The 27,631-nt window shown below is 42.8% G+C and overlaps 1 protein-coding gene and 1 non-coding gene across 2 annotated transcripts; both read right to left on the minus strand.

Annotated features, from left to right (window-relative positions):
* Positions 1–5: 5 nt before the first annotated feature.
* Positions 6–24,842, minus strand: LOC103510604 (disco-interacting protein 2). The gene is made up of 21 exons (XM_008475283.3): positions 24,775–24,842; positions 22,195–22,388; positions 21,296–21,419; positions 19,874–20,079; positions 19,255–19,482; positions 18,587–18,848; positions 18,013–18,247; positions 17,491–17,630; positions 16,777–16,994; positions 15,709–15,921; positions 14,679–14,910; positions 13,441–13,556; positions 12,066–12,312; positions 10,073–10,212; positions 4,672–4,813; positions 4,092–4,358; positions 3,331–3,554; positions 2,676–2,870; positions 2,037–2,331; positions 1,193–1,316; positions 6–634 (listed from the first exon to the last, which is right to left on the minus strand). Exons 1-21 carry the CDS (start codon positions 24,815–24,817, stop codon positions 382–384), a joined length of 4,098 nt encoding a protein of 1,365 aa, XP_008473505.1. The 5' UTR covers positions 24,818–24,842; the 3' UTR covers positions 6–381.
* LOC113468015 lies at positions 13,936–14,054 on the minus strand. Its single transcript, XR_003391891.1, has one exon. It is a non-coding gene; the product is annotated as a 5S ribosomal RNA (ribosomal RNA).
* Positions 24,843–27,631: the final 2,789 nt, after the last annotated feature.

Below are 27,631 nucleotides of genomic sequence, written 5' to 3' on the forward strand. Positions count from 1 at the left end.
GACAAATGCTGTCATTGTGTTCGCGAAAATAATCAATCCTGTCTGTCTATGTAGCTATGTAAGTCAATAATTTTGGATACAGTGTTCGTCTGATTTACAGAAGCTTCACTATGAAATCAAATCTATCTGACACGAGCTTTTTTTTGTCGATGGTGGGGATCGAACTTGGGACCTTCTACATGGCGAGCAAGGCTAACCGTGCCCTCTAACACCCATCAACTTGGAAAATGTGGTATCCATCGTTAAAGAGTGACCTGAACGGAAAACGGACTTTACAGTTCAATCCTTTAATCAATCGGGGTTCTGCTTACATATTATAAGCCACGTAGATTATTGGGGTCCGTTTACATATTATACGCCACGTAGATCGGTGGGGCCCGCTTACATATTATACGCCACGTAGATCGGGTCCAGTTGATCGGCTAGGAATCCGTCGCGCAGGTGCATGCGTTGTTTCTCGCCGCGTGAGTTGATAGGCACTACGCCCGGGTCCACAACTACGGCTACTCCTACTATCAGATGGTGTTCTTCTAGGACAGCATTGGTGACGAGGGGCACCAGGTCTAGGGCTTCGGACTCGTTGCCGTCTAATTCGACTACCACGACGAGCAGGTTGGTCCAGGTGAAGACAGCGCTGTGGAGAGGGAGATGGGGTGTGGTTAAAGGGGGGGGGGAATAATGAAAATGGTCAGAGAGGGGAAGAAACAATGAGTGCGAAATGGGGTTAGAAGGGAGTGGTGTGTTTTAGCATGTTGCATAGGTTTTTGGGGATTCATACCTACAAACTATTAAATGTCGGAGAAAAAACACGACCAGATTTTTTTTCTCCCAATTTCTCCTTATCCCTGATCTAATTTTCTTTTTCATTTTCCAGAAGAATTACTCTTGAAAGCGATGCAATAATGAGCTGTTATGCTAAAGAGGCTAAAATGTCCTATTTCGACCGTTCAAATATAGCAGTATAATCCTAAACGTTTTTTGTCATCCTGAATACATAGCTGACCCTTTTATAGAAGCTATGCTTCACTCTGTGTTGTCTTACGTAAGTCATAAATATATGATACACGTGTGGTGCCTTTAATGACACTTGATCAATTTACACATTAGGTATTTGTTTTTACTTTTTAGTGAATAATGATCAATCTAGTATCCTATTTTATTCAATGTAAGATCTCAAGTGTGTGGTACTTACCATTCGGCTATTTTCTTATGGGCTCGCATGACACTGTTCTCAATATCAATAGGATGATATCTCATGCCTCGTAACATAATGGTTTCATCTAGAGCTCCTACTACGAATACTGCATCGTGCAATTCTAGAAACATAAAACACAATGGTAAAGTTATGAAATAGGTAACTACAAAACTTATTACCTTTATATGATACAATGGATACACGTTCCGGTTTTGATCTTATCCGACTCGAGTTTCGTCCATCTCCGTGGACTTTTTCAAGGAAACAAGGAAAGTTTCCTAATATAAACATATTTAATAATAATCATTCACACAATGGTAAATATTGATGAGCTAAAGAAATATTTGATATTTTTTTTATCAGTAGTTAATAACTTAGGCCCGGAATATTATACTTTCGTCTTGAAGAGCATTTTTTTTTTTTCTTCTAAAGGTGTGTCCACACATGGTCGACAGCCGTCGATCGATTGAATTTATTGTGGATCGATGTCGATCGACATAGACCGACTATGTTTGGACACACCTTAAGAGGTGTTTGGTAGAGGGAACTGTAACAACGGAGGTCTTATCGTCCCGAAATCAAAGAGAGAAGGAAGACAAGATAGGAGAAAGTTAGTAGCCCTTCCGCAAAAGAACCTTGGGTGTCTGTTTAGGTTAAAGATCGCCCAGGACGGGAGTCGAACCCGTGACCTAGCACTTACAAGTATTCATTTGACATTTATTATTCATTAATTTAGCGTACCTATAGCATTGGTATATTTGCAATTAACAAAAGACAAAGTAGGTAGGGTAACATTTTTGAGAGAGAAAAAAAAAAAAGACAAAGTTGGTGACAAGTTTACCTGGTGCATCTAGCGGTGTAGCAGAGGGCGGCACATCCAGACTGGCCACGGACACGATATCCGTCATTCCTCCCGTGGAACAAAGCGTGTCCACACTCGACACGCCGGGGGGTACCGGGGCCCCTGCTACCCCAGCCGGTGATGTACGTCGGAGGAAGCCTAGATAGCCTGTTCGGGCGTATAGTTCCCCTGTGTTACCGGTGACCAGACGCGCTGAGAACTGCTGGGCGTACTCCGACTCGTCTCCGTACAGAGAGAAATAGCCGGAGGCATTGTGTGGAGACTGAACCCAGATCTGGAAATTAAAACACGAGATTGATATAAATTCTTGCTCTCAGTGGGTAAAGGCACTTTTCAGTCTCATTCTGATAGTAAAAGTGGGTTATAACTCTATTCTACCTCGGTGGTGTAGTGGTCAAGACGCTCGTCTGATAATCAGGTGTGGATTCAATTCCTGCCAAGATTTGGAATTTCATCCTGAAGATTGTTTGAAAATCTGACCACAATAATAGTAGTAGCCTCTTGTGGGGGTGAAAGGATAGAGTTTAAATCCTTTGGACGCTCAGAAACAACGTCTGGGATCCTTCTATATCCTTACAGATAATTGTGTGTATTCATAAGAAACCGGTTTCCACTTACCTCTCCCAGATGAGAATCACCACATTGTCCCTTGGTTTCCGGGTTGGCAATGATGACTTTGACCCCGGGCAGTAGTTTGCCTGACTCTAGCAGACATAGGGAATGAGGACTACCTCTCTCGACTAGGGATACTCGGTCGTTGCGCAGAGCACGTAGATCTACGTACACGCAGGATGGCTCGGGACTTGAAGCGCCCTGGAAAGTCAAATATATGTGATATTAGGTCATAAGTCGTAAATATAGCAAAGTGCGATAAGTATGCTAAAAGATTTAAAGGTCCGTCAAAAACATTTTTTTTTTCTTTTTTATTAGAGAAACTTTCGCCGAAAAATAAACGAAATTCCCCATGATATGAGTGTTTCACTGCTGTTTTTCATTCGTAGCAATTTTAACAACTGCTACATTAGATCATAAGATATTTAATCTCATCATGTCATGTCACGTCACGAGACGTAATAGCAGTGTGGCTGTCCTGACCGAAATTACTTACAATATTATGGGAACACTTTGAATTACATCTTTTTTCTGACTCCCCCATGACTTCAAGTGACGTGATGGTAGTGTAACACCTTTACAGTTCCAATCAAATCATGTTAGGTACCTGACAAATTGGACCTTTGCCGATCCAGTCCCCTATTAGAAAAAAAAAACTCACCTGAAGACAAATGGCAATGTTGACTCGACATCCGAAGCTAGTGGACACGGCCCGCGGTGACAGGCCCAAGGCCGAGAACAGCTTGGAGAAGGCCGAAGTCAGATGTATGCGCGGCCTCTCTTCAGCTACCACAACACAGGTACGTACACATCCCAGGGCAATGTTACGGGCCTTGAGCTGGGGGATTGAGCCGCTCAGCCCCTTGGTACAAAGCTCCATTACACCTGGGAATAGGGAGAGCAAGGGAGTTAGGAAAATGATATATACTGAAAAAACTTCGACTCTCTCTATGCTTGCACACACTCGGTCATGGAGCGGAGATTGCTTTGTGAACTTTAAAGGACTTTAACTTAAAATACTTGATCCCTATTTTAATTTTAATCAAAAAGTGAAGTAGTTTGGTTTCAATACAACCCAACACTTTGAAATATGACCACTCAAAAAAACAGACCCTCTCTATGCTTGCACACACTCGGTCATGGAGCGGAGATTGCTTTGTGAACTTTAAGGGACTTTAACTTAAAATATTTGATCCCTATTTTAATTTTAATCAAAAAGTGAAGTAGTTTGGTTTCAATACAACCGAACACTTTGAAATATGACCACTCAAAAAAACACTTTAGGTGTATTTTCCTTTCGAAAAATTGACCCCTGCCAAAACAGAAACTGAAGGGAGAAGTGGTCGATTTTCCAGTCGTCAATGGTTTCCCGAAAGAAAAATACACCTTTTCAAAGGCCAACTATTTTAGGGTCCAACTTACCATACGAGCAGAACGTATCTCGGACCCGGTATTGACTCACGGCAGATAGCCACAGGGCCGGGTTCACTTCCACCTCACTCGGGGGTATGAGTATCGAGTGATGCCCTGAATATACAGAGCTCAGCACCCATAGGGCGAACCCTAGCCCGCAGTACGGGTCCAGACATAGGGCTATGTGACGAGATGGATAAAGTTCACAGGCTAGCTTCATGGAGCGACATAGGGAGGTGACTGCAGCGTGAGACATCTTGATCCCGGCGAGCATACCTGAAGAATAAAGTTATAGACATAGGGCATTGTGATGGCATAGGAGAGGGCTGCATTCCTAAAACCAACTTTACAATTCACATACCTACTTCGAAAAAATTGGACTTCACAATAACTATTGTAATGCCTTTGCAAGGTTTTCAAAGGCTTTCTTTTGTAATATTAGGTAATAAGTCGTAACTATAACAAAGTGCGATAAGTAAGCAGATTTAAAGGTTCATCAAAATGACCAAAGTGGTCATGGTCAGGAAAAAATTAAAAATATATCATTTCGCCACAAAAACTTCTATTTTCGATTAAATTGATAACTTACCAGTGGTGGATACGCTAAAGTCGAGATAGGCTAGCATCTCCGCTGTAGGCGCTCTGTAGAGGGCCGCCAATTTCTTCTTGGGCATATCATCCGTATCCAGAATGGTAGGCCAAGACTTGATGTCCACTACATTGGATGCCTCCTGGAATAACAAAGAAGAAAGTGGGAGATTAGGAAATATGAAGAAACCAGTCTCTTTGATAACAAAACACACAGACCATACGAGTCTCAATCTACCCTGTCCTTCTCTCTTCGATTTCGGGACAATAAGACCTTAGTAAACCTGCCTCGATGTAGTGGTCAAGACGCTCGCCTGGTAAACAGGAGGGCGTGGGTTCAATCCCACCCGAGATATGGAATATTTTTTTTTTTTCAAGATGAGTGTTCGACCGCCGTTTTTATTTCGTAGCAATGGAACAACTACTACATTAGACGCTTGTGGCCTGTGTCGTAGCATGCCTCTCATCAGATGGGCGAGAAGAGACACAATACTTCCCATTTAGGTGCTGGGTCAACACGAGAACACCAGAAAGTAACCCGTTGAAATATTTGCAATCGAAAAACGAGTACAAATTTTTGTCGATGGTGGGATTCGAACCCGGGACCTTCTGCATGGCAAGCAAGCGCGTTACCACTGGAGCCCCCTCATTTATTTGAGAATTTGACCACATAATAATGGAGCTCTAAGGGTTAGGTGGTAGAGAACGCCTCCGGCCTCGCCTAGTGGTTACCTTCCACTCAGAAGTCTATTAGTATTATTATTTTCAACTTCAACACAACAATAAAACATATACTGAGCCAGCCTAGTTAGCTTAGTTGGTAGTGCTTCTGCCTTGTAAGCGCTAGGCCGCGGGTTCGATTCCCGCCCGGGGCGGATTTTATCCACAAGAGAACGCCTCCGGCCTCGCCTAGTGGTTACCTTCCACTCAAAAGTCTATTTTAGTATTATTATTTTCAACTTCAACACAACAATAAAACATATACTGTCGGAATCAATAAAATCTGGCCAAGATTCAACCAGAATTTATTAGCAGTTACCTACAGTTCTATTAATCAAACCTCTTTTTAAAAGACTGAATTAGGAGGACTTACTTTCGACTTGAGAAGTTTGATCACATTTTGGTTGGATAAGACTAGAACAGATTTGCTGACGTCCACTATCATTCTGACGGTGGGTAGCGTGGTTTGAAGATTCTGAGGGTGAGGGGGTCGGATGGTTACTGGGACAGCACCTGGAGGAGAAACGGGAAGGTTTAATTGGTAAGTTACAACTAAGAAAAAAAAATAGGTATTTGAATTTCCACCCACAACCTTTTCCTAGTGTCTTGGACATATTTTCAAACGTTTTACGGAACCAACTGAACTTGTGGTAAGTTGTATTCAATGTATTGCATCTGTCTTTGGTTGTCTAGTTGGCTTTATTTTTGACGGCAAGTTGTTGGTCTTGAAAAACTTCTATAGTCAATCTGCCCCAATTTTTTTCGTGATCTGCATATCCTTGCGTACAACTCTCTTGCAATTAAGTATTCTTGTGTTTCCTCTTTTATTTTTTTATATTAGATTATTTTTTCTTTATTTTTTTCTTCTATACCTTCAAGTACGTAGGTAGGTACCTGTGCGAAACCTGTACTGATACTGGCAAGAAAACCAAAATAAAAGATACACACTTACCTACATACAAACACCCGTAGAAGGCGCAAATCAAGTCGATCCCGGGCGGGAATATGAGCGCAACATGATCACCCGTGTTGATTTTAGCGCGTTCCAAAAGTAGCGCGCCTACCCGCTCGGCGCGCTTGTGTAGCTGAGAACAAGTGAGCAGTTGCGCGGCCGAGCCTTTGGAATTGAGTAGCGTGAATATGACGTGTGTCCACACTCGACACGCCGGGGGGTACCGGGGCCCCTGCTACCCCAGCCGGTGATGTACGTCGGAGGAAGCCTAGATAGCCGGTTCGGGCGTATAGTTCCCCTGTGTTACCAGTGACCAGACGCGCTGAGAACTGCTGGGCGTACTCCGACTCGTCTCCGTACAGAGAGAAATAGCCGGAGGCATTGTGTGGAGACTGAACCCAGATCTGGATATTAAAACACGAGATTGTTGTTAATTTTTCCCCTAAAGAGGCCAATGAATTGGCATTCCGAATCGCTAATAATGGTATAGCATTGTGTTGCTGACTGGACGGCCTGCCAGAACATTAATATATGTAGGTAATAATAATAATAAAGGTGCGTCCGGCCGTCGATTGACGGGGAGAAACTTTGTTATCGAGGCAGTGTGGACATATCTCAAGAAACATTTGCCTGGTAGTCGTACTTTCATAAGAATCTGTGTCTGTGTACTTTTTGGGCCTTGAAAAAATTGGTGTTGTTATAGTTTGTCGAGTTTTTTTTGTTTTTTCTCCTTTAAATATATCACACGATATATATGGAGCTTCACTTTAAAAGTGGTTGGTCCAATGATTCTGATAAATTTTCGAGAGAAAAATCTCAATTTTTACGAGATGTTTTGAAAAATTCTCAGTTGTTATTACTTTTTTTTTTCAAATAAAATTTCACTTTTCCACTTACCTCTCCCAGATGAGAATCACCACATTGTCCCTTGGTTTCCGGGTTGGCAATGATGACTTTGACCCCGGCATGTGGATACAGTGCCAAGATAAGGGGTAAAGTTACAATTCCAACACGGTTTATGGGTGCAATAGTTCTACATACTGGACTCCGCACACGGGGATTTCGTTAGAAAAGTCCCCCATTTCAATGCAAAGTACAACACGGTTAGACCAGTGGTAATGCACTTGCTTGCCATGCGGGAGGTCCCGGGTTCGATTCCCTCAAGTCGACAAAAAATTTGCATCACTTTTCGATTGCAAAAATTTCAAAGGGTTACTTTCTGGTGTTTTTCTGTTAACCCAGCACCTAAGTGGGAAGTATAGAGTCTCTTCTCGCCCATCTGATGAGGGACATACTACGGGATGGGCATGCTACGAGTCAGACCACAAAAGTCTGTATTTGACCGATTTTACCGACTTTTTTATGGTTGATATCACGGGGTAATCTTGTTTGAGACTTACCTTCCTGGTAGCATCAGAGTCTTCTTCCATAGGACCTCCCATATCCCTCCCCTGAGCAGAGGCCAGTCTATATCAATCGGGGGTCTGCTTACATATTATAAGCCACGTAGATCGGTGGGGCCTGTTTACATATTATACGCCACGTAGATCGGGTCCAGTTGATCGGCTAGGAATCCGTCGCGCAGGTGCATGCGTTGTTTCTCGCCACGTGAGTTGATAGGCACTACGCCCGGGTCTACAACTACGGCTACTCCTACTATCAGATGGTGTTCTTCTAGGACAGCATTGGTGACGAGGGGTACCAGGTCTAGGGCTTCAGACTCGTTGCCGTCTAATTCGACTACCACGACCAGCAGGTTGGTCCAGGTGAAGACGGCGCTGTGGAGAGGGAGATGGGGTTTGGTTAGAGGGGGGGGATAATGAAAATGGTCAGAGGGGAAGAAACAATGAGTGCGAAATGGGGTTAGAAGGGAGTGTGTTTTAGCATGTTGCATAATTTTTTGGGGATTCACACCTACAAACTATTAAATGTCGGAGAAAAAACGTGACCAAAAAAAAGTTTTTGCCAATTTCTCCTTATCCCTGATCTAATTTTCTTTTTCATTTTCTAGAAGAATTACTCTTGAAAGCGATGCAATAATGAGCTGTTATGCTAAAGAGGCTAAAATGTCCTATTTCGACCGTTTAAATATAGCAGTATAATCCTAACCGTTTTTTGTCACCCTGAATACATAGCTAACCCTTTATTAAAGCTATGCTTCACTCTGTCTCTGTGTTGTCTTACGTAAGTCATAAATATGATACACGTGTGGTGCCTTTAATGACACTTGATCAATTTACACATTAGGTATTTGTTTTTACTTTTTAGTGAATAATGATCAATCTAGTATCCTATTTTATTCAATGTAAGATTTCAAGTGTGTTACTTACCATTCGGCTATTTTCTTATGAGCTCGCATGACACTGTTCTCAATATCAATAGGATGATATCTCATGCCTCGTAACATAATGGTTTCATCTAGAGCTCCTACTACGAATACTGCATCGTGCAATTCTAGAAACATAAAACAATGAATATTGATAATGAGCTAAAGGAAACCTTGATTTTTTTTTTTAGTATCTAATCTAATAAATTGTTGGCGGCACACTCTAATAAATGTAAGTATCTAAGCTTTGGTTTGATAGATGGAACTGCAACACAACAACGGAGGTCTTATCGTCCCTAAATCGGAGAGAGAACCAGGACAAGATAGGAGAAAGCTAGCCCTTCCGCAAACGAATCTCATCTCTTTAGGGTAAATTACAAACTGGACGGCAGTCGATCCCGCGACCTAGCGCTTACAAAGCAGGCGTGCTACTCTCCAAGCTAACTCTTTTTCTTTTTCTTCGCCTTTTCCCGTGCAGGGTTTATACGCTTCTCCCGGAATGGAATTCCATGACTTTTCCAGAAGATTTCCATGAGTTTTTCAGAAAATTATGGGGCCGAAGGTACTTAAAAATCAGTAAGATTACCTCTTTATTCAAATAAAATATGCAGAACGTCGAGGAATATGAGGGGAAATGCGCCGCAGGCCGTTTTTCGGAAAAACTTGACATTTAATTTGAACATTTTTAATTTTTGACCGGGTGGCAAATTCCATGACTTTTCCAGGTTTTCTTTAAAATTTTACGGTTTTCCATGACTTTTTGGCCGATTTTCAGATTCCATGACTTTTCCAGGTTTTCCAGTTTTTGATAGGCTAGCATCTCCGCTGTAGGCGCTCTGTAGAGGGCCGCCAATTTCTTCTTGGGCATATCATCCGTGTCCAGAATGGTAGGCCAAGACTTGATGTCCACTACATTCGATGCCTCCTGGAATAACAAAGAAGAAAATGGGAGATTAGGAAATATGAAGAAACCAGTCTCTTTGATAACAAAACACACAGACCATACGAGTCTCAATCTACCCTGTCCTTCTCTTTTCGATTTCGGGACAATAAGACCTTAGTAAACCTGCCTCGATATAGTGGTCAAGACGCTCGCCTGGTAAACAGGAGGGCGTGGGTTCAATCTCAGCCAAGATATGGAATATTATCCTCATTTATTTGAGAATTTGACCACATAATAATAGAGCTCTAAGGGTTAGGTGGTAGAGAACGCCTCCGGCTTCGCCTAGTGGTTACCTTCCACTCAAAAGTCTATTAGTATTATTATTTTCAACTTCAACACAACAATAAAACATATACTGTCGGCATCAATAAAATCTGGCCAAGATTCAACCAGAATTTATTAGCAGTTACCTACAGTTCTATTAATCAAACCTCTTTTTAAAAGACTGACTTAGGACTTACTTTCGACTTGAGAAGTTTGATCACATTTTGGTTGGATAAGACTAGAACAGATTTGCTGACGTCCACTATCATTCTGACGGTGGGTAGCGTGGTTTGAAGATTCTGAGGGTGAGGGGGTCGGATGGTTACTGGGACAGCACCTGGAGGAGAGACGGGAAGGTTTTGGTTAGTTAGTTTACACACTGGATACTAGAGAGAAGAAAAAAATATAGTTGGAATTTCCATACCTATCTCTGCTCTGACAGCCTTGGAAATATTTTCAAAAGTTTTGCGGAACCGACTATTTATGTATTTAATATACCTTACTTATACTATAAATATTATACCTTATTTATACAACTAAGCTCGTTTTGTGATGGGCTTATGTTGTTGTCTTCAAATATACACTCTTTTGTTGTCTAGCTAGAACTCTAGATAACTCTATTATTGATGGCAAATCGATGGTTTTGAAAAATCTACTGCTGCTGCTCAAATTCAGCGTTCGTAGAGTCAACACCTCTCTCGCGATTTTTGATCTGATGATGGGAATCTGAGTATTCCCGAAAGCTCAACAAACTTTCTTTAGTTGAATGTCGAATCTCAATTGTCTTTTAAATTTTAATTTTTATTCAAAATTTTCACTTTTTTTTTAACCAATCAAGTGGGTACCTACAACTTTTTTTTTTAATATATGACTTTATTTATTTTTTAAATTTACAATATACATTTTATCCATTCTCCTATCTATGCTTATTCTAAGGATCAAATATGCTCGCGCTAAAACCAAAAGACACACTTACCTACATACAAACACCCGTAGAAGGCGCAAATCAAGTCGATCCCGGGCGGGAATATGAGCGCAACATGATCACCCGTGTTGATTTTAGCGCGTTCCAAAAGTAGCGCGCCTACCCGCTCGGCGCGCTTGTGTAGCTGAGAACAAGTGAGCAGTTGCGCGGCCGAGCCTTTGGAATTGAGTAGCGTGAATATGACGTGCTCGGATGTGGACGCGGCGCGCCATTTGAGTATCTCCGAGATGAATTGATGCTGTAAAGAAAAGGGCGGGATCGGCGTTTTTGTCAGCCTCTAAATCAGCCCTAACTAGGGTGATTGCTTTGTCTGACATTTGGTTTTGGGTACAAATATTACGAGTGGATGCCCCTCGCACTCAACCTTTGCTATTTCTTTAGCAAGGGAAATTCAGGCCTGTTTAACGTCCTCCAGCCAGACAGTAAAATAATAATAATAATAATAAAAAAAACGGAAAGCTTACCTGGTGCATCTAGCGGTGTAGCAGAGGGCGGCACATCCAGACTGGCCACAGACACGATATCCGTCATTCCTCCCGTGGAACAAAGCGTGTCCACACTCGACACGCCGGGGGGTACCGGGGCCCCTGCTACCCCAGCCGCATTCTGACGGTGGGTAGCGTGGTTTGAAGATTCTGAGGGTGAGGGGGTCGGATGGTTACTGGGACAGCACCTGGAGGAGACATACAGAGGGTTCAGTTAATTAGTTTGTAGGTATTCAATGTTGGAGCTCTGAAGGGTTAGGTGGTAAAAATATCTGAGACGTTAGCCTCATCTAGAGATTTTCATCATCATCATTCAAAATAATTAAAAGTTCATTATTACCCAGAGACCTTTTTGAGTCCATCTACCATTAAAAACCGTTAAGTTTTAGAAAACAGGTGTTCAGAAATCGAACCTAAATCTAGGAAAATCGCCAACTGGCAATCAGGAGGGCGTGGGTTTAATCCCCGCCGAGGCATGGAATTTAATACTGTTGTTTAAGAATTTGACCACAATAATAGTTGCAGGTAAAGGGGTTTTTTAATCCTATGCGAGCATTATAATAATATAATCAGTGACGTGTCGTGAGATGCTCAATAGGGGAAGCTATAAACACAGTAACCCGGTTTCCTCGTGGTCTTCACTTACTATTTTCGGGAGTATTAAAGGGAGGGAAACAGAGATTTTCCAGCATCCATGAAAAATACGTCACTGGTACTTACCTACATACAAACACCCGTAGAAGGCGCAAATCAAGTCGATCCCAGGCGGGAATATGAGCGCCACATGATCACCCGTGTTGATTTTAGCGCGTTCCAAGAGTAGCGCGCCTACCCGCTCGGCGCGCTTGTGTAGCTGAGAACAAGTGAGCAGTTGCGCGGCCGAGCCTTTGGAATTGAGTAGCGTGAATATGACGTGCTCGGATGTGGACGCGGCGCGCCATTTGAGTATCTCCGAGATGAATTGATGCTGTAAAGAAAAGAAATATTCTTCATGAGAGTCTGGAGTAATTTGTGTGAACATCACGAGGTTCAAACTTAAACAGAGTTGTTCGTCAGAAAGTTCACTAGAGATTCTTTCTTGTAATTTCTAAAAATATTGACGCGGTTCATCTACAGGCGCCATTAAAGTGTGACAATTTGAATTTATCCATAAGTGGATACAGTGCCAAGATAAGGGGTAAAGTTACAACACGGTTTATGGGTGCAATAGTTCTACATACTGGACTCCGCACACGGGGATTTCGTTAGAAAAGTTAGACCAGTGGTAATGCACTTGCTTGCCATGCGGGAGGTCCCGGGTTCGATTCCCTCAAGTCGACAAAAAATTTGCATCACTTTTCGATTGCAAAAATTTCAACGGGTTACTTTCTGGTGTTTTTCTGTTAACCCAGCACTTAAGTGGGAAGTATAGAGTCTCTTCTCGCCCACATACTACGAGACAGACCACAAAAGTCTGTATTTGACCGATTTTACCGACTTTTTTATGGTTGATATCACGGGGTATTCTTGTTTGAGACTTACCTTCCTGGTAGCATCAGAGTCTTCTTCCATAGGACCTCCCATATCCCTCCCCTGAGCAGAGGCCAGTCTATCCAAGAGTAGAAAGGAAACTATGTAAATACCTACTGTGGAAAAACATCTTCTTATTGTTGTTTACAATTGTCGGGACATTGACCATTAGGCCATGTTCCCACGCGCGTCCCAATATTTTTCTACAATGGAACCGCTGGCTTCCAAGGCTGGACAGGAATTTGGGTGTGCTTGGTTCATGGGAGAGTGAAGGGAACATAGAGGACAGTTAGTCTTAAAACCTTTTGAATTCGTCATTCCTTTTTTAACATCTCTGTATTACTGCTAAGGTCTTTAGTGACGCAGGGTTCCACCCACCATTGGGTGACTAAACTGCCCGCCTTCTCACATTATTTCACCCAGCCTGAGTGGGTCAACTTCAGTGATCCATTGGGAACTGGCTTTTATTGATTTATTGGTGTTGTTCTTGTTGTTGTTGTTGTTAACGTCTTTGAAAAAGTTTAGTCACTCAACTTCCAGGCGCAGGTTTGATTTGTATCAGGGAGTGATATTGTTTTGGACTTACCTTCCTGGTAGCATCAGAGTCTTCTTCCATAGGACCTCCCATATCCCTCCCCTGAGCAGAGGCCAGTCTATTGCCTTGTACAATGTTGCCAACCATCACTGATGCAGGCCCTATATCTGAAACACAAACTGGGGTTAAGTATCCAGGCGAGAGTAAACTTTTTGCATGCTACCTAACCCTTCAGTTTCTAAAACTAGGACCTCCCCTGAGCTGAGGCTAGCCTATTGCCTTGTACAATGTTGCCAACCATCACTGATGCAGGCCCTATATCTGAAACACAAACTGGGGTTAAGTATCCAGGCGAGGGCAAACTTTTTGCACGCTACCTAACGAAAGAAGAAAAAGAATCCGAGTTAGCCAAGTTAGCTTGGAAGGTAACGCTCTTGGAAGGTTATTTTTCCACCTCTTTCAAGGTCTCCCTCGCCCTTTTCTCTCCGTCATACGTGACTTCTCGACTCTTTTCCCTATGTAGCTCTCGTCCCTTCAATATTACCATACCAACGTTACGTGGTGTTCCCAAGCGGTCACCCATCCAAGTATTGTCTACGCTCAACGTTGCTTAACTTCAGTGATCGGACGAGAACTGGTGTATTCAACGTGATATGAACGTTGTTCAGACGGGGTCGGCGTTTTTTGTCAACCTCTCACTTAGCCCCAAAATGATTACTTTGGACTGACATGTGGTTTTGACTACAAAAATTCGAGTGGATGCCCTTCGCACTTAACCTTTGCTATTCAACGTGATATGAACGTTGTTCAGACGGGGTCGGCGTTTTTTTGTCAACCTCTCCCTTAGCCCCAAAATGATTACTTTGGACTGACATGTGGTTTTGACTACAAAAATTCGAGTGGATGCCCTTCGCACTTAACCTTTGCTATTTTTTTTAGCAAGGGAAATTTCAGGCTGATATACTCCTTGTTTAAAGGCCCCCAGCCAAACAGTTCCCTCTATAAAACCTCTATTTTTTTTTTAACGCAACTCCGAACTCCTAGAATCCCACCCGCCCTCCTCTCTATAGAAATATTACCTGAGTGTATTTCCCTAGGTTTGGGCAGGTTGGTGACGCAAGTGTGCGGACACAGGAGTACGTTAGCCGGATGCAGGTTGCCCTCCAGGAACCGCCGCTTGCATTGCCCAGCCAAACAGTTCCCTCAATAAAACCTCTATTTTTTTTTTTTTTTAACGCAACTCCGAACTCCTAGAATCCTACCCGCCCTCTTTTCTATAGAAATATTACCTGAATGAATTTCCCGTGGTTTGGGCAGGTTGGTGACGCAAGTGTGCGGACACAGGAGTACGTTAGCCGGATGCAGGTTGCCCTCCAGGAACCGCCGCTTGCATTCCGACAGGTGAATGCCGCCCAGGGGCGTCTTGGGTAGGTAGTTTGGCGGCACGAGGGCCAGACAGTACAGGCCCACCTGATGTATGGAGTCTACCGCTTGGAGAACCCGGGACATCCATTGGAAACTCTGCAGGGGAGAGAAGTGAGAATGATGAGATAAGGATGGGATTGAGAATAAAATTGAAGGAATTACCTATCGGCTATGACTGAGTAATCCCATTACGTTAATTTTTCGACATTAATAATTTATTTTCATGCAAAATTGTTCTGATACATAATTTGAGGAACCTATGTATTTGAGAAGGGCTTGCGCTTTAATGGTCACGAAATCGATTCCCCGTTAGGGCCAAAGTTTTTTCTCCATATGTGCTTGGAATTCGAAATATTAGTACATAGAAGAAGTAACTTCAAAGAATGCACTTAGAAATGCTGTAATACCCACTAAAGGTTTGAAAAGGTTTTCCACCTTTACCACAAAAAATTTATGGAATGGACATGCTATAACACAGACAAACCGAGTTTCCTCACCTCTTCTTCGCTACAGTCGGGCCGCTGCTCTGCTATCACACAGATCCGTTCATCCCTCAGTACCCGAATGCTGAACACAGCTCCATCCAGGAATGAACTTAATCCCAAGATGACCAAATTTAGTATATTCCCTGGCCTTAATCTTTTTGCTCTCACGAGACCGAGTATACCAACAAAAATTCAAATACCTCGAGATGATTGATACATATCTTTCAATTTCCAAGTAGTCTTCTTTACGTAACTAACAACAAACATCAGTATCTCTTCTCCCTTATACTATACAAGCTATGCCATGACAAAGACAAACCAAGATTCCTCATCCCTTCATTACTGGATATCAAGTTAAATACACTACAGTAGTGGACATGCTATGACACAGACAATCACTTTTCCTCACCTCTTCTTCGCTACAGTCGGGCCGCTGCTCTGCTATCACACAGATCCGTTCATCCCTCAGTACCCGAATGCTGAACACAGCTATGCGGCCTCTATATATGAACTTCATGGGTTCTACAGCTAGCACTGTAGCTATAATGTCGTCGGCGTTATGCTTACGTCCTGTTACTGTCATGAGACCATCCCGTGAGCCGCAGACAAACACTAGACCACCCTGGAATCAGAGGAAGAACAATGTGTTAGAAGTTAGAAGAATAGGTTAGAATTAATAGCGGTTAAGTTAGAATTTGGTTATCAAGCTAGTCAGGAGGCGCGTGAACGTCAAGAGTTCGAAGCGCTGCTATAATGTCGTCGGCGTTATGCTTACGTCCTGTTACTGTCATGAGACCATCCCGAGAGCCACAGACAAACACTAGGCCACCCTGGAATCAGAGGAAGAACAATGTGTTAGAAGTTATAAGAATAGGTTAGAATTAATAGCGGTTAAGTTAGAATTTGGTTATCAAGCTAGTCAGGAGGCGCGTGAACGTCAAGAGTTCGAAGCGCCTGATGGTATAGGAGAGGACTGTGTTCCTAAAACCAACTTTACAATTCACATACCTACTTCGAAAAAACTGGACGTCACAGCAACTATTGTAATGCCTTTGCAAGGTTTTTAAAGGCTTTCTTTTGTAATATTAGGTAATAAGTCGTAGCTATAGCAAAGTGCGATAAGTATGCAGATTTAAAGGTTCATCAAAATGACTAAAGTGGTCATGGTCAGGAAAAAATTAAAAATACATCATTTCGCCACAAAAACTTCTATTTTCGATTAAATTGATAACTTACCAGTGGTGGATACGCTAAAGTCGAGATAGGCTAGCATCTCAGTAACTTTGAACACCTGGCCCAATATTCTAACTGACTAAATGATAAGAGTGAGCCCTAATCACACTTACCGGTCCAAGGAACCCAAGCAGTCCTGATCTCGTGTATGTATCCTGGGACAGTGCAGTACCAGGTAACTTTGAACACCTGGCCCAATATTCTAACTGACTAAATAATAAGAGTGAGCCCTAATCACACTTACCGGTCCAAGGAACCCAAGCAGTCCTGATCTCGTGTATGTATCCTGGGACAGTGCAGTACCATCAGCGAGGAGCGGGGTAACTTTGAACGTGGTGTTGCTGAGTCCGGGGAGGCCCCAATATTGAGACCCGGTGCCAGTGGAGGCCACACAGATTTCACCCACCTCGTCTGTTTTGCACAGGTAGGACGGGGAGTCCATTTTGACCACGGTCATGATACCTGCAAGTCGATAATATTGTCATACTTGTATGAATTTTTTTTTTGGGGGGGGGGGGTACCAGGCGAGCGCCTTGACCACTACACCACCGAGGCAGGTTAGACTTGTTCAGAGAAATTTACAAGGATCCAATGACCCAATTGCCACTATTCTTTCTACTCAAGCCCACTCTGAGGCGAAACCTAAGAGGCTTAACCTAAGAGTCGGGTAAAGCTTATACGAATCTACCCAATTGGCACGAAAAGATATGTTGGAACAAGACAAGCAAAATACTAAATAGTCGATCTTGAAAAGTTACACAATGGGGCTATACGTCCTGAAAACTTAAGACGGATGATTAAAGTTAAGCAACGTTATTTTTTTATTTTATTTAAATGAACGGGAACTACCCATTGTTTTACAAAGGTCCCTATCTTAAGACTAAGTTCTTATATGCAAAATGAATCTACTACTTATACTTGTCTTTTATCTCGGGACTATTCAGGAGGAAATACTTACAGCCAGGCATGACTTGTCCACAGTCCTGTAGGGTCAATGAGGTGAGGGAATTCTCCTGGTCCACTCTAACCACTCCATAACTTAGACCTGACATTGAGAGTACCCCTCGTCCTGTGGCGTTAACACCTGCCCTGCCCGGTCTGAAATAAATCACATTAGATATTAAGAAGGTATAAAACAATAAAATCAGCAAAATGATGAAAATAATGAGAAAAATAGGTATGACAACCTACTTAGCTTGGTTGATAGCGCGCCTGCCTTGTAGGCCGCGGATTCGATTCCCGCCCGGGGCGGATTTTATCCTGAACGAATAATGTTTGTTCTCGGAACGGCTGACTTTCTCCTATCCTGTCTTCCTTCTCTCTTCGATTTCGGGACGATAAGACCTTAGCAGTTACAGTTCCCTCTATCAAACTTTTTCAAAAACCCGGCTTAAAATGTACATCCCCAATTTAGTGCGTGGTAGGTACATGAAATTTTCTCTAATCTTTGAAATCCTGACATCGCACAATTCTCACTCACCTGCGTACAGACACGGTGAGGCATTCACTCGAGGAAGCACATGGACATATAGCGTCCGGTCTCAGTCCCTTGGATTGAAACACGGACAGGAATTGATCGCAGGATGATAAGGACCATGGGTTGGCGCCGTCCCCTACCAGCAGGAGACGTAGAGAGGAGAGAGAGATGTCCTTATGATCCTTGGTAGCGAGGAGACCCCAGTGTAGATCCCGTGACTTGACTACTGCAACACTCGCTGTGGAAAACGAAAGGAGACAGGCAGTGAGAGATCGTAAGCTTTAAAGGTGAGTACAGATAAGCTCCTTTCATATCAATAGGTACTGATGTAGCATACACTGCAGTAATTTTAGGTAAGTTAAATCTATGAATGCCGAACAACACCAGTAAATTTTGAGCAAAGTACAGACGTATTTGGATATTCCTTTCACAGGTCCATTTTCTGGGAGGTGGTTAGGACTAGTTAGGAGGGATTCAATTTTCACTGTTCGTTTTTTTTTTTTTTTTTTTTTTTTTTGGACTAACCATCTAACTTTCACATTCAAGCGATAAAGTGGGGGAAATAACTCAATCTTACCTCGATATTTGGTGATCATTTGCATCCACGAGGCAGGATTGACTTTCATCAGGGCATACGGGATATACACAGCATGCATGCCGTTCAATACTGACGTCAGCACGCTATGCCACAGGCCTGTCTCGCGCTTGAAGTCGAGCACGCACACCATATTCTCTCCCTCCGTATAGTGGCATGCCTGGGTGAGTGCGCGGCAGTGGGAGAGCATGGCCGCGCGCGTGACGGTCACGCCCATCACGGAACCGTCCCGGTCTGTTGTATACTGGAGGGAGAGAGGAAGGAAGTTATTAGTTTTTTTTTCTCGGATAAAGGCTTTTAACATAGAAATACCAGGTCGTTCACGGCGGAGTTATTAGTTTAAATTGGCAAAATGAGTCAAGTCATAAAATTTATCTACATGTAATAATCGGGGAACGATATTTGTGACAAGCATTTAAATATGCTTAACACAGTTAAAAATTCCTTTTAATTCCTTACAATGGCAAAATTAATGGCTTGATTAAAAGTTCTATTAGAACAGATCGATCCACATTTATTGCGGTGCATATTATTGAACAACCTTTAATATACTATTCTTTATTGGAATATTTACATAGACAAGATAACTTATCATACTATCCTGATAGGGGGTCTAATATTTTTCATTAATTTATTTAATTTCTACTCACCTCGATATAGGCCGGTGTATCATCAGTCAGTCGCGGCTGGGGGGCCCAGTCTTTCGGCGTCTTGGCCAAATGTTCCGTCACGAACCAGGTGAGCTTCGGCCACCCTTTGAAGGCCACGACCTCCCCTGCGGCCGTCTTGGGCAAACCTTTGAGACAGGCATCGGATGTGAGTGCCACTTGAATATCACAGGAACCGAGGAGAAACCCTATCTGTTGAGATCCAGCATCCTGGAACAAGACAACAGGAAGGGTTAAAACATGAAATACCTATAGGTAGGTATAGAAAGGAATATAATACATATAGCCAGCGGCGCGGTGATGGACTGAAAACCCTAAGAACTTGATTTAACAGAACAACACCCTAGCTCTTCTGGGCAGCTGTCAAAAATGTCGTAATACCTAACATCCGAACCAGATAGGCACATCTAGAAGAAAAGGTAAATGAAATAGGCAGCGTAGATGGATCGAAGTTACTGCGCCGGCTTTGTAAGCTAGGTAGTAGGTTCGAGTCCAGCCCGGGGTGAACTTTATCCTGACCAGTCAAGGTTCGTTCTCCGAACAGCTGGCTTTCGATTTTGTGGGGAAAACGGTAACAATACAAGACTTGGGTCAAACTCACCCTTCTGGTCAAAGGAACTTCAATGGGCACTGGCACGATGCCCGCAAATATACACCCGTAGAAGGCGCATAGGAAGTTGATTGGGTCGTTGTTAGGGTAGACAAGGGCTATTCTGTCCCCAGACTTGAGAGAACTTTCACTGGTCCTGTTGATGGGTTTGGTGAGCAGTGTATAGGCCACCTTGAGAGAACGACTGAGCAGTTTGCCTGCAATAGGTGATATAAAATATAGATCAATTAAAAGGAATTTTAATTGTGCTGAGGCTGTTGAGCATTGTTAGTCAGCTCCCATGGCGTAGTGGTCACTGCGCTCGCCTTGCACGCGGGAGACCCGAGTTCGATTCCCGGCGGGGTCAAGAAATTCTTAGTGAGCAGTGTATAGGCCACCTTGAGAGAACGACTGAGCAGTTTGCCTGCAATTGAGAATATAAAATATAGATCAATTAAAAGGAATTTCAATTGTATTGAGCATTGTTAAATCTTTGTCACAAATATCGTTCTTCAATTAATACACCTAGATAAAACTCAATTAATACACCTAGATAAATATAATATTGACTTGGACTCGAAACATCAAACTCGAGATCCGAAGTCCAACGCGTTAACCACTGATGTTGGTGATAAAAATCATTTGTGGTGAAGCCAAATTTTTGAGAATATCGTTTTTCCTCTCTTGAAATTCTTCGAAATCCAATTTTCCATTCAGCAACCTCCGTGGCCTGGTGCGTATCGCACTAGGCTTGCACGCCGGAGGTCCCGGGTTCAATTCTTCGAAATCCAATTTTCCATTCAGCAACCTCCGTGCCCTGGTGCGTATCGCACTAGGCTTGCACGCCGGAGGTCCCGGGTTCGATTCTCGACCGGACATGCTATGACAAAGGCAAGAAGAGTTTTCGTTCCCCAGTTAATACACCTAGATTAATCTTATGACTCGAACCTCCAGATTGAACGCGTTGACCACTGAGGTTGGTGATATGAATCATTCGTGGTGAAGTCGAAATTTTGAGGATATCTTTTCTTCTCTCGAAATTCTTCGAAATCCAATTTTCCATTCAGCAACCTCCGTGGCCTGGTGCGTATCGCACTAGGCTTGCACGCCGGAGGTCCCGGGTTCGATTCTCGACCGGACATGCTATGACAAAGGCAAGAAGAGTTTCTGACTTACCATAGGTGAGAGTTATGCTAAGTTTTCCATTAGGATCAAGTACAGTAGCTACTGGTGCTTTGTACGTGACTACCACCAAACCTATCAGCATCGGACATGCTATGACAAAGGCAATAGTTTCCAACTTACCATAGGTGAGAGTTATGCTAAGTTTTCCATTAGGATCAAGTACAGTAGCTACTGGTGCTTTGTATGTGACTACCACCAAACCTATCAGCATCGGACATGCTATGACAAAGGCAATAGTTTCCAACTTACCATAGGTGAGAGTTATGCTAAGTTTTCCATTAGGATCAAGTACAGTAGCTACTGGTGCTTTGTACGTGGCAGATCCGTATCTCTGGATGGCAGCTTCTAGATTACGAGGTAAACCTGAGGGTACCTGGGGAAATTAAATAGAACAGTAGATAACTTCGTTAACTGATTGTCCAGTCCACCAAGCCCTACTATAAAAAAATAAGAAAAAAAAACCTTATTTTAATCAGCCTAATCATGGTCAGCCAGCCTGGTTAGCAATAATAGCTAGCTCGGTTGGTAGCGCGTCTGCCTTGTAAGCGCTAGGCCGCGAGTAGGATTTCCAACCGGGGCTAACTTTATCCTAAATAAATACAGGCCCTTGTGTAACTGACTCACTCACTCATAGTAATTCAAACCCACTTCTAGGTGGGCTAGGGAGATGCGTAAATAGATAAGGTCCGTTCTCGGAACGGCTGGCTTTCTCCTAATCTATCCTTCTTCTCTCTTCGATTTCGGGACGATAAGATCTCCTTTATTAGTGTTATTAGTTATTACCTACATTTCCTTCTATCAATTTCTTTTGTCACAGAGACATTAAAGCTTTATAAAACAAACAACTTCTCCTCATAGCTTTCTACTCAGGGTTATCCCAGTGCTTGTTATGTAGAAGTTCCCGGTTCGAATCTGATGAGCATACTACGGGATGGACATGTTACAACACCGACCATATGAGTCTAATGTAGCAGTTGTTTCAAGGTTACGAAATAAAAACGGCGGTGAAACATTGAGTTTTTTCCCCTACCCTAATAATTATTATTATTATTTTATTATATTTGACATTCGGTCTGACATGCAAGATGAAGTATGACCTGTCACTATATATAAAAAAAAACTAACTAACTAATGAGGTGGTTACTTACGACTAAAGACTCCCCAGGGGCGGGGGTCATGACGCCCCCCTCGGGTTTGGGAGCGTTAGGGTCCTTGGGGTTGGCGGCTATTTCCAGTTCTATATCATCATCTTCATAGAATTCGGGCAGGGGCCTTCGTTTGGGCCTCTTCAGCGTGTTGAGGAGCTGCTGGATTTTCGCCGAAACCTTCCATCGACCTGTGCCTGCATTACTACAGTATAGTGAAGCCATACCTACTACCGACTAGTAATGAGATTTTTTTTCCCACATCTGGGGGTTCGAACCCTCGGACCTTACCTATTGTGTCTATGATGTGAGTGTCTATGTTGAGGTGGGGTGCCCGTGCTGCTGGTGTCGGAATGTCCTCGATTTCTATCTCTCTCCTCGTTGTCACCCATACTGTCCTCGTCTGTACTGGACTCCGCTGAAATAGGACAGAATACATCAAATTAGTACGAGTATATTGCCAAAGAATTTCATGCTTGGCCAACTTGAGAACATGGTTCAACAAGAGCTCAAATGGAATCATTGTACCGGACACGGAGTAAGTGAGTAATCCGGCTGAAATGGTATACAACAAATACATCTTTTTTTTTTAAGAGGTTTGACAGAGGGAACTGAAACTGCTATGGTCTTATTGTCCCGAAATCGAAGAGAGAAGGAAGACAGGATAGGGCGTTTTTAATGATCCAAAAAGGAGGAGTTTTTAAAAACTCCTGTTTCTATCATTAAAAACTTCTTTTTTGGATTATTAAGTCATTGGTGAAATGCTTGTTTTTCGTGCAACTAGCCCCACATGATCTTGTTATCGTGCTTTATCTTCCAGTTTGACTGGAAATGGCTTCAACTCCAAAATAAGCACATCACTACTTATAAATTAAGTACTACTTATATTTATCACCACATAAGACAAAACATTACAGTTTCAAGATAAGGAAAACAGTGCCCAATAAAACTGACACTGACAGCGTCGGTGGCGCGGCGTAGTGGTCAAGACGCTCCCCTGGTGAACAGGAGGGCGCGGGTTTAATCCTAGTCAAGTTTGTGAATTTTTTTTCTCATTTATTGGAGAATTTGACCAGAAAATAGAGTTCTAGACCGAACTGGGATATTTTACGAGTCTATAAAAACCATTTCTGCGTGCGCCCATAACGTGCCAAGTGACTACTTATAAATTACTACTTATATTTATCACCACATAATACAAAACATTAAAGTTTCAAGATAAGGAAAACAGTGCCCAATAAAACTGACAGCGTCGGTGGCGCGGCGTAGTGGTCAAGACGCTCCCCTGGTGAACGAGGAGGGCGCGGATTTAATCCTAGTCAAGTTTGTGAATTTTTTTCTCATTTATTTGAGAATTTGACCAGAAAATAATAGAGTTCCAGACCGAACTGGGATATTTTACGAGTCTATAAAAACCATTTCTGCGTGCGCCCATAACGTGCCAAGTACAAATAAAAAGGCAAATCAGTCGTGACACCTTCAATAACCAATGCTCCTGCCCCACATGCCCCACTGCCAAGCCCTAAAACCAATTCTGGTGCTCCGATAAACAATAAAATATACACTTTTACTGTTATTATTTCTATCAGAAAACAATGCAAAATATCTTCAATCCACAAGTCTTCAATTAAAATATTTTATCGTCTAATTAACCATGTATTGTTTATAGTCCTTTCTAGTTTTCTAAACTCAATAAAAAGTTGAAACAATGCTTTGTAGACATTCGTGCCTGGAAAACGAAAGGAAATTGTGTAAATTTACTGCTTCAATTTGCGCTTAACGGCGAATAATTCTAGAGAAAAAGAAAATCCGTGGTATCACACTAGGCTTGCACAGCGGAGGTCCCGGGTTCGATTCCCGGAGGGGTCGAAGTTTATCGGCTCTGTGCTTGGAGCTCGTGTGCCTGCAAAACGAAAGGAAATTGTGTAAATTTACTGCTTCAATTTGTGCTTAACGGCGAATAATTCTAGAGAAAAAGAAAATGCGTGGTATCACACTAGGCTTGCACAGCGGAGGTCCCGGGTTCGATTCCCGGAGGGGTCGAAGTTTATCGGCTCTGTGCTTGGAGCTCGGGGTGCACAATCGAGTAGTGACCAGTGGCGGCATTACCAGTGTAAAAAGATGATGGACATATGGAAATTGATTGCAAAGGAGACACTTAAATAATACTGTTGTATCACACTAGGCTTGCACAGCGGAGGTCCAGGGTTCGATTCCCGGAGGGGTCGAAGTTTATCGGCTCTGTGCTTGGAGCTCGGGGTGCACTCAGCCTAGTGAGCACAATTGATTGGCTATTTAATCGAGTAGTGACCAGTGGCGGCATTACCAGAGTAAAAACTAAAAAGATGATGGACATATGGAAATTGATTGCAAAGGAGACACTTAAATAATACTGTGATATAGACGAGTTATGAAAAGGCTCTACTTGAACACAAATAAATTCACGATCTTCGAGGGAAAAAGAGCCAGCCTAGTTAGTTTAACTAAGCTTCATAAAATCCATCCCGAACGGGAATCGATCCCGCGACCTAGCGCTTACAAGGCAGAGCGCTAATAGAGAAACAGGATTTTTTTTTTTCTCACCCATTCCATCATCCGAGGACGCACTCTGATTGTACCGGTTCATCAGATGGTCCGCATTCTTCCGCCCCCCTCCTGAAACAATGCAAAATATCTTCAATCCACAAGTCTTCAATTAAAAGACTTTATCGTCTAATTAACCATGTATTGTTTATAGTCCTTTCTAGTTTTCTAAACTCAATAAAAAGTTGAAACAATGCTTTGTAGACATTAGAAGGGTGCGCCCGTTGCGCCTTGGTAAAGCAGGGTGCGCCAGGGAGGGGGCATTTGACCAAGACGCTCCCAAAAGTCATCTCATCTTCATTTCGTACCAAAGTTTACGAGCTCATTAAGCTGTCGCACTTAACGCGTTGACCTTTGCAAAGATATCTGTCTTCTTGCTCTTGTTGTTGTTGTTGTTGTTGATGAAATACTAGGTTATTGTTAATGAAAGCTCAGTGTACATTTCGTTCGTGGGTTGGGTCCCAGTGTTGAGTGCCGTCTTCATTTAACAATGTTAAATTAGTATTCTTACCGTTATATTTAGTTGGAGACTTGGTCTTTTGACTTCCGACTCAAGTTGGTGTACTCCCTGTTTAAAGTAACCTAGCCAGACTAATCTGGTCTACTCCCTGTTTAAAGTAACCCAGCCAGACTAATCTGGTCTACTCCCTGTTTAAAGTAACCCAGCCTGACTAATCTGGTCTACTCCCTGTTTAAAGTAACCCAGCCAGACTAATCTGGTCTACTCCCTGTTTAAAGTAACCCAGCCAGACTAATCGAAGTACTATTCTTACCGTTATATTTAGTTGGAAACTTGGTCTTTTGACTTCCGACTCAAGTTGGTGTACTCCCTGTTTAAAGTAACCCAGCCAGACTAATCTGGTCTACTCCCTGTTTAAAGTCTCCCAGCCAGAATTAGTTCGCCTGCTCCCTGTTTAATGTCCCCCAGACAGAAATAGCAAAGGTTTATAAGAGTGAAAGTCCCTTTCCCACACATTGGGGTCCGCTAGATTGGCTATTCTTACCGTTATATTTAGTTGGAGACTTGGTCTTTTGACTTCCGACTCAAGTTGGTGTACTCCCTGTTTAAAGTCTCCCAGCCAGACTAATCTGGTCTAGGTACTCTCTGTTCTAAAGTCTTCCAGCCAGAATAAGTTCGCCTACTCCCTGTTTAATGTCCCCCAGACAGAAATAGCAAAGGTTTATAAGAGGGAAATTCCCTTTCCCACACTTTCGGGTCCGCTAGATTGGAGGAGCGTTCATTAGGACTTCCGACTGACCCCATTAGGGTATTTAACACAACATACCAAGCCGATAGTACCCTTTAACCTTTGAATACTCACCAGAATCGTGTGGCTCCCGGTCCAAAACAGACGTCCGTTTGGAGGGCATTGGCAGTGAAGGTTTGGGTCGATTCTGCATGGCGGCCAAAGCTTGCTGGACAGCTTCCTGTCTGACTTCTGAGGAAACAAGAAACAAAGGAGAAGAGGCGAATTAGTACTCTTACATCTTAACGTTAATGCAAAATTTAGGGGCAAAGAGCTTGGTCATAATTTTTCGATATCACTTCTTTTTAAAGGTTTAATAGAGGAAACTGTAACTGCTAAGGTCTTATCCTTCCGAAATCAAAGAGAGAAGAAGGACAGGATGGAAGAAAACCAGCCGTTTCGAGAACGAATCCTATCTCTGTAGGACACAGTCCGGCCCGGGCAGGAATCGAACCCGCGATCTAGCGCTTACAAGACAGACGCGCATACCTTCCAAACTATCTAGGTTGGTAGGTCCCAAGATGCGTTCTGTTTACTCATAGGTCGTCTTATTCTTCAATCTTATGCTACAAGTATATCCACAAATAGTGGACGGCCGTCCATGGATGTGGAAAAAAAAAATATTCAAGAAACAACTTTTTCCACTTTCCAGTCGACCGCCACCGCGCCACTATGTGTGGACCCAGCTTTACAGACCTACTATGAGTTTCCAGTCGGTAGTCATCAACTTCCCAAAGAATCTCCGTAGTCTCATAGGTCGTCTTATTCTTCAATCTTATGCTACAAGTATATCCACAAATAGTCGACGGCCGTCGATCGATGTGAAAAAAAAGTCCAAGAAACAACTTTTTCCACTTTCCAGTCGACCGCCGCCGCGCCACTATGTGTGGACCCAGCTTTACAGACCTACTATGAGTTTCCAGTCGGTAGTCATCAACTTCCCAAAGAATCTCCGTAGTCTAGACCCAAGTCGGATTAAACCGGACCTACCAAGGTCCAAGGTCAATGCCCTTACAGTATTAATGATCCACTAATCTGATAGGAGATCGGAGGTAAGTTTTAATTACCTCTAAGTAGACCGCAATGTTATTAGCGGAACTAAATCAGCACTAAGTGATAAAGGAGTAACAGATAACGCTCTCTAGGTTCTGAGACAGTGCTTCTCAAATGGTGTGCCGCGAGATTTGGGATTTTTCTTTAGAAGGCAAAGAAATATCGCTGGCCAAAGGGGTGCCGCGGAAAGATGTGCCGCGGTGGTAACAACTTTGAGAAGCACTGTTCTAAGAATACTCTGATCAGTATGTTAGAGGTGTGTGTAAAGTCCATTAGTACCTTGAAAGCTTGTCTTCTTTTAATTATAGTGATAAGTTGATAACTGTATGATTGTTAATGTTTATTCGATGTTTATCAAAGCTCCTCTTGCTGAAATAGGACAGAATACATCGAATTAGTACGAGTATATTGCCAAAGAATTTCGTGCTGGGCCAACCTGAGAACATGGTTCAACAAGAGCTCAAATGGAATCATTGTACCGGACACGGAGTAAGTAAGCAATCCGGCTGAAATGGTATACATACAACAAATACATCTTTTTTTTAAGAGGTTTGACA

The sequence above is a fragment of the Diaphorina citri genome, unplaced genomic scaffold (assembly GCF_000475195.1).
Source record: "Diaphorina citri unplaced genomic scaffold, Diaci psyllid genome assembly version 1.1 scaffold622, whole genome shotgun sequence".
NCBI lineage: Eukaryota > Metazoa > Arthropoda > Insecta > Hemiptera > Psyllidae > Diaphorina > Diaphorina citri.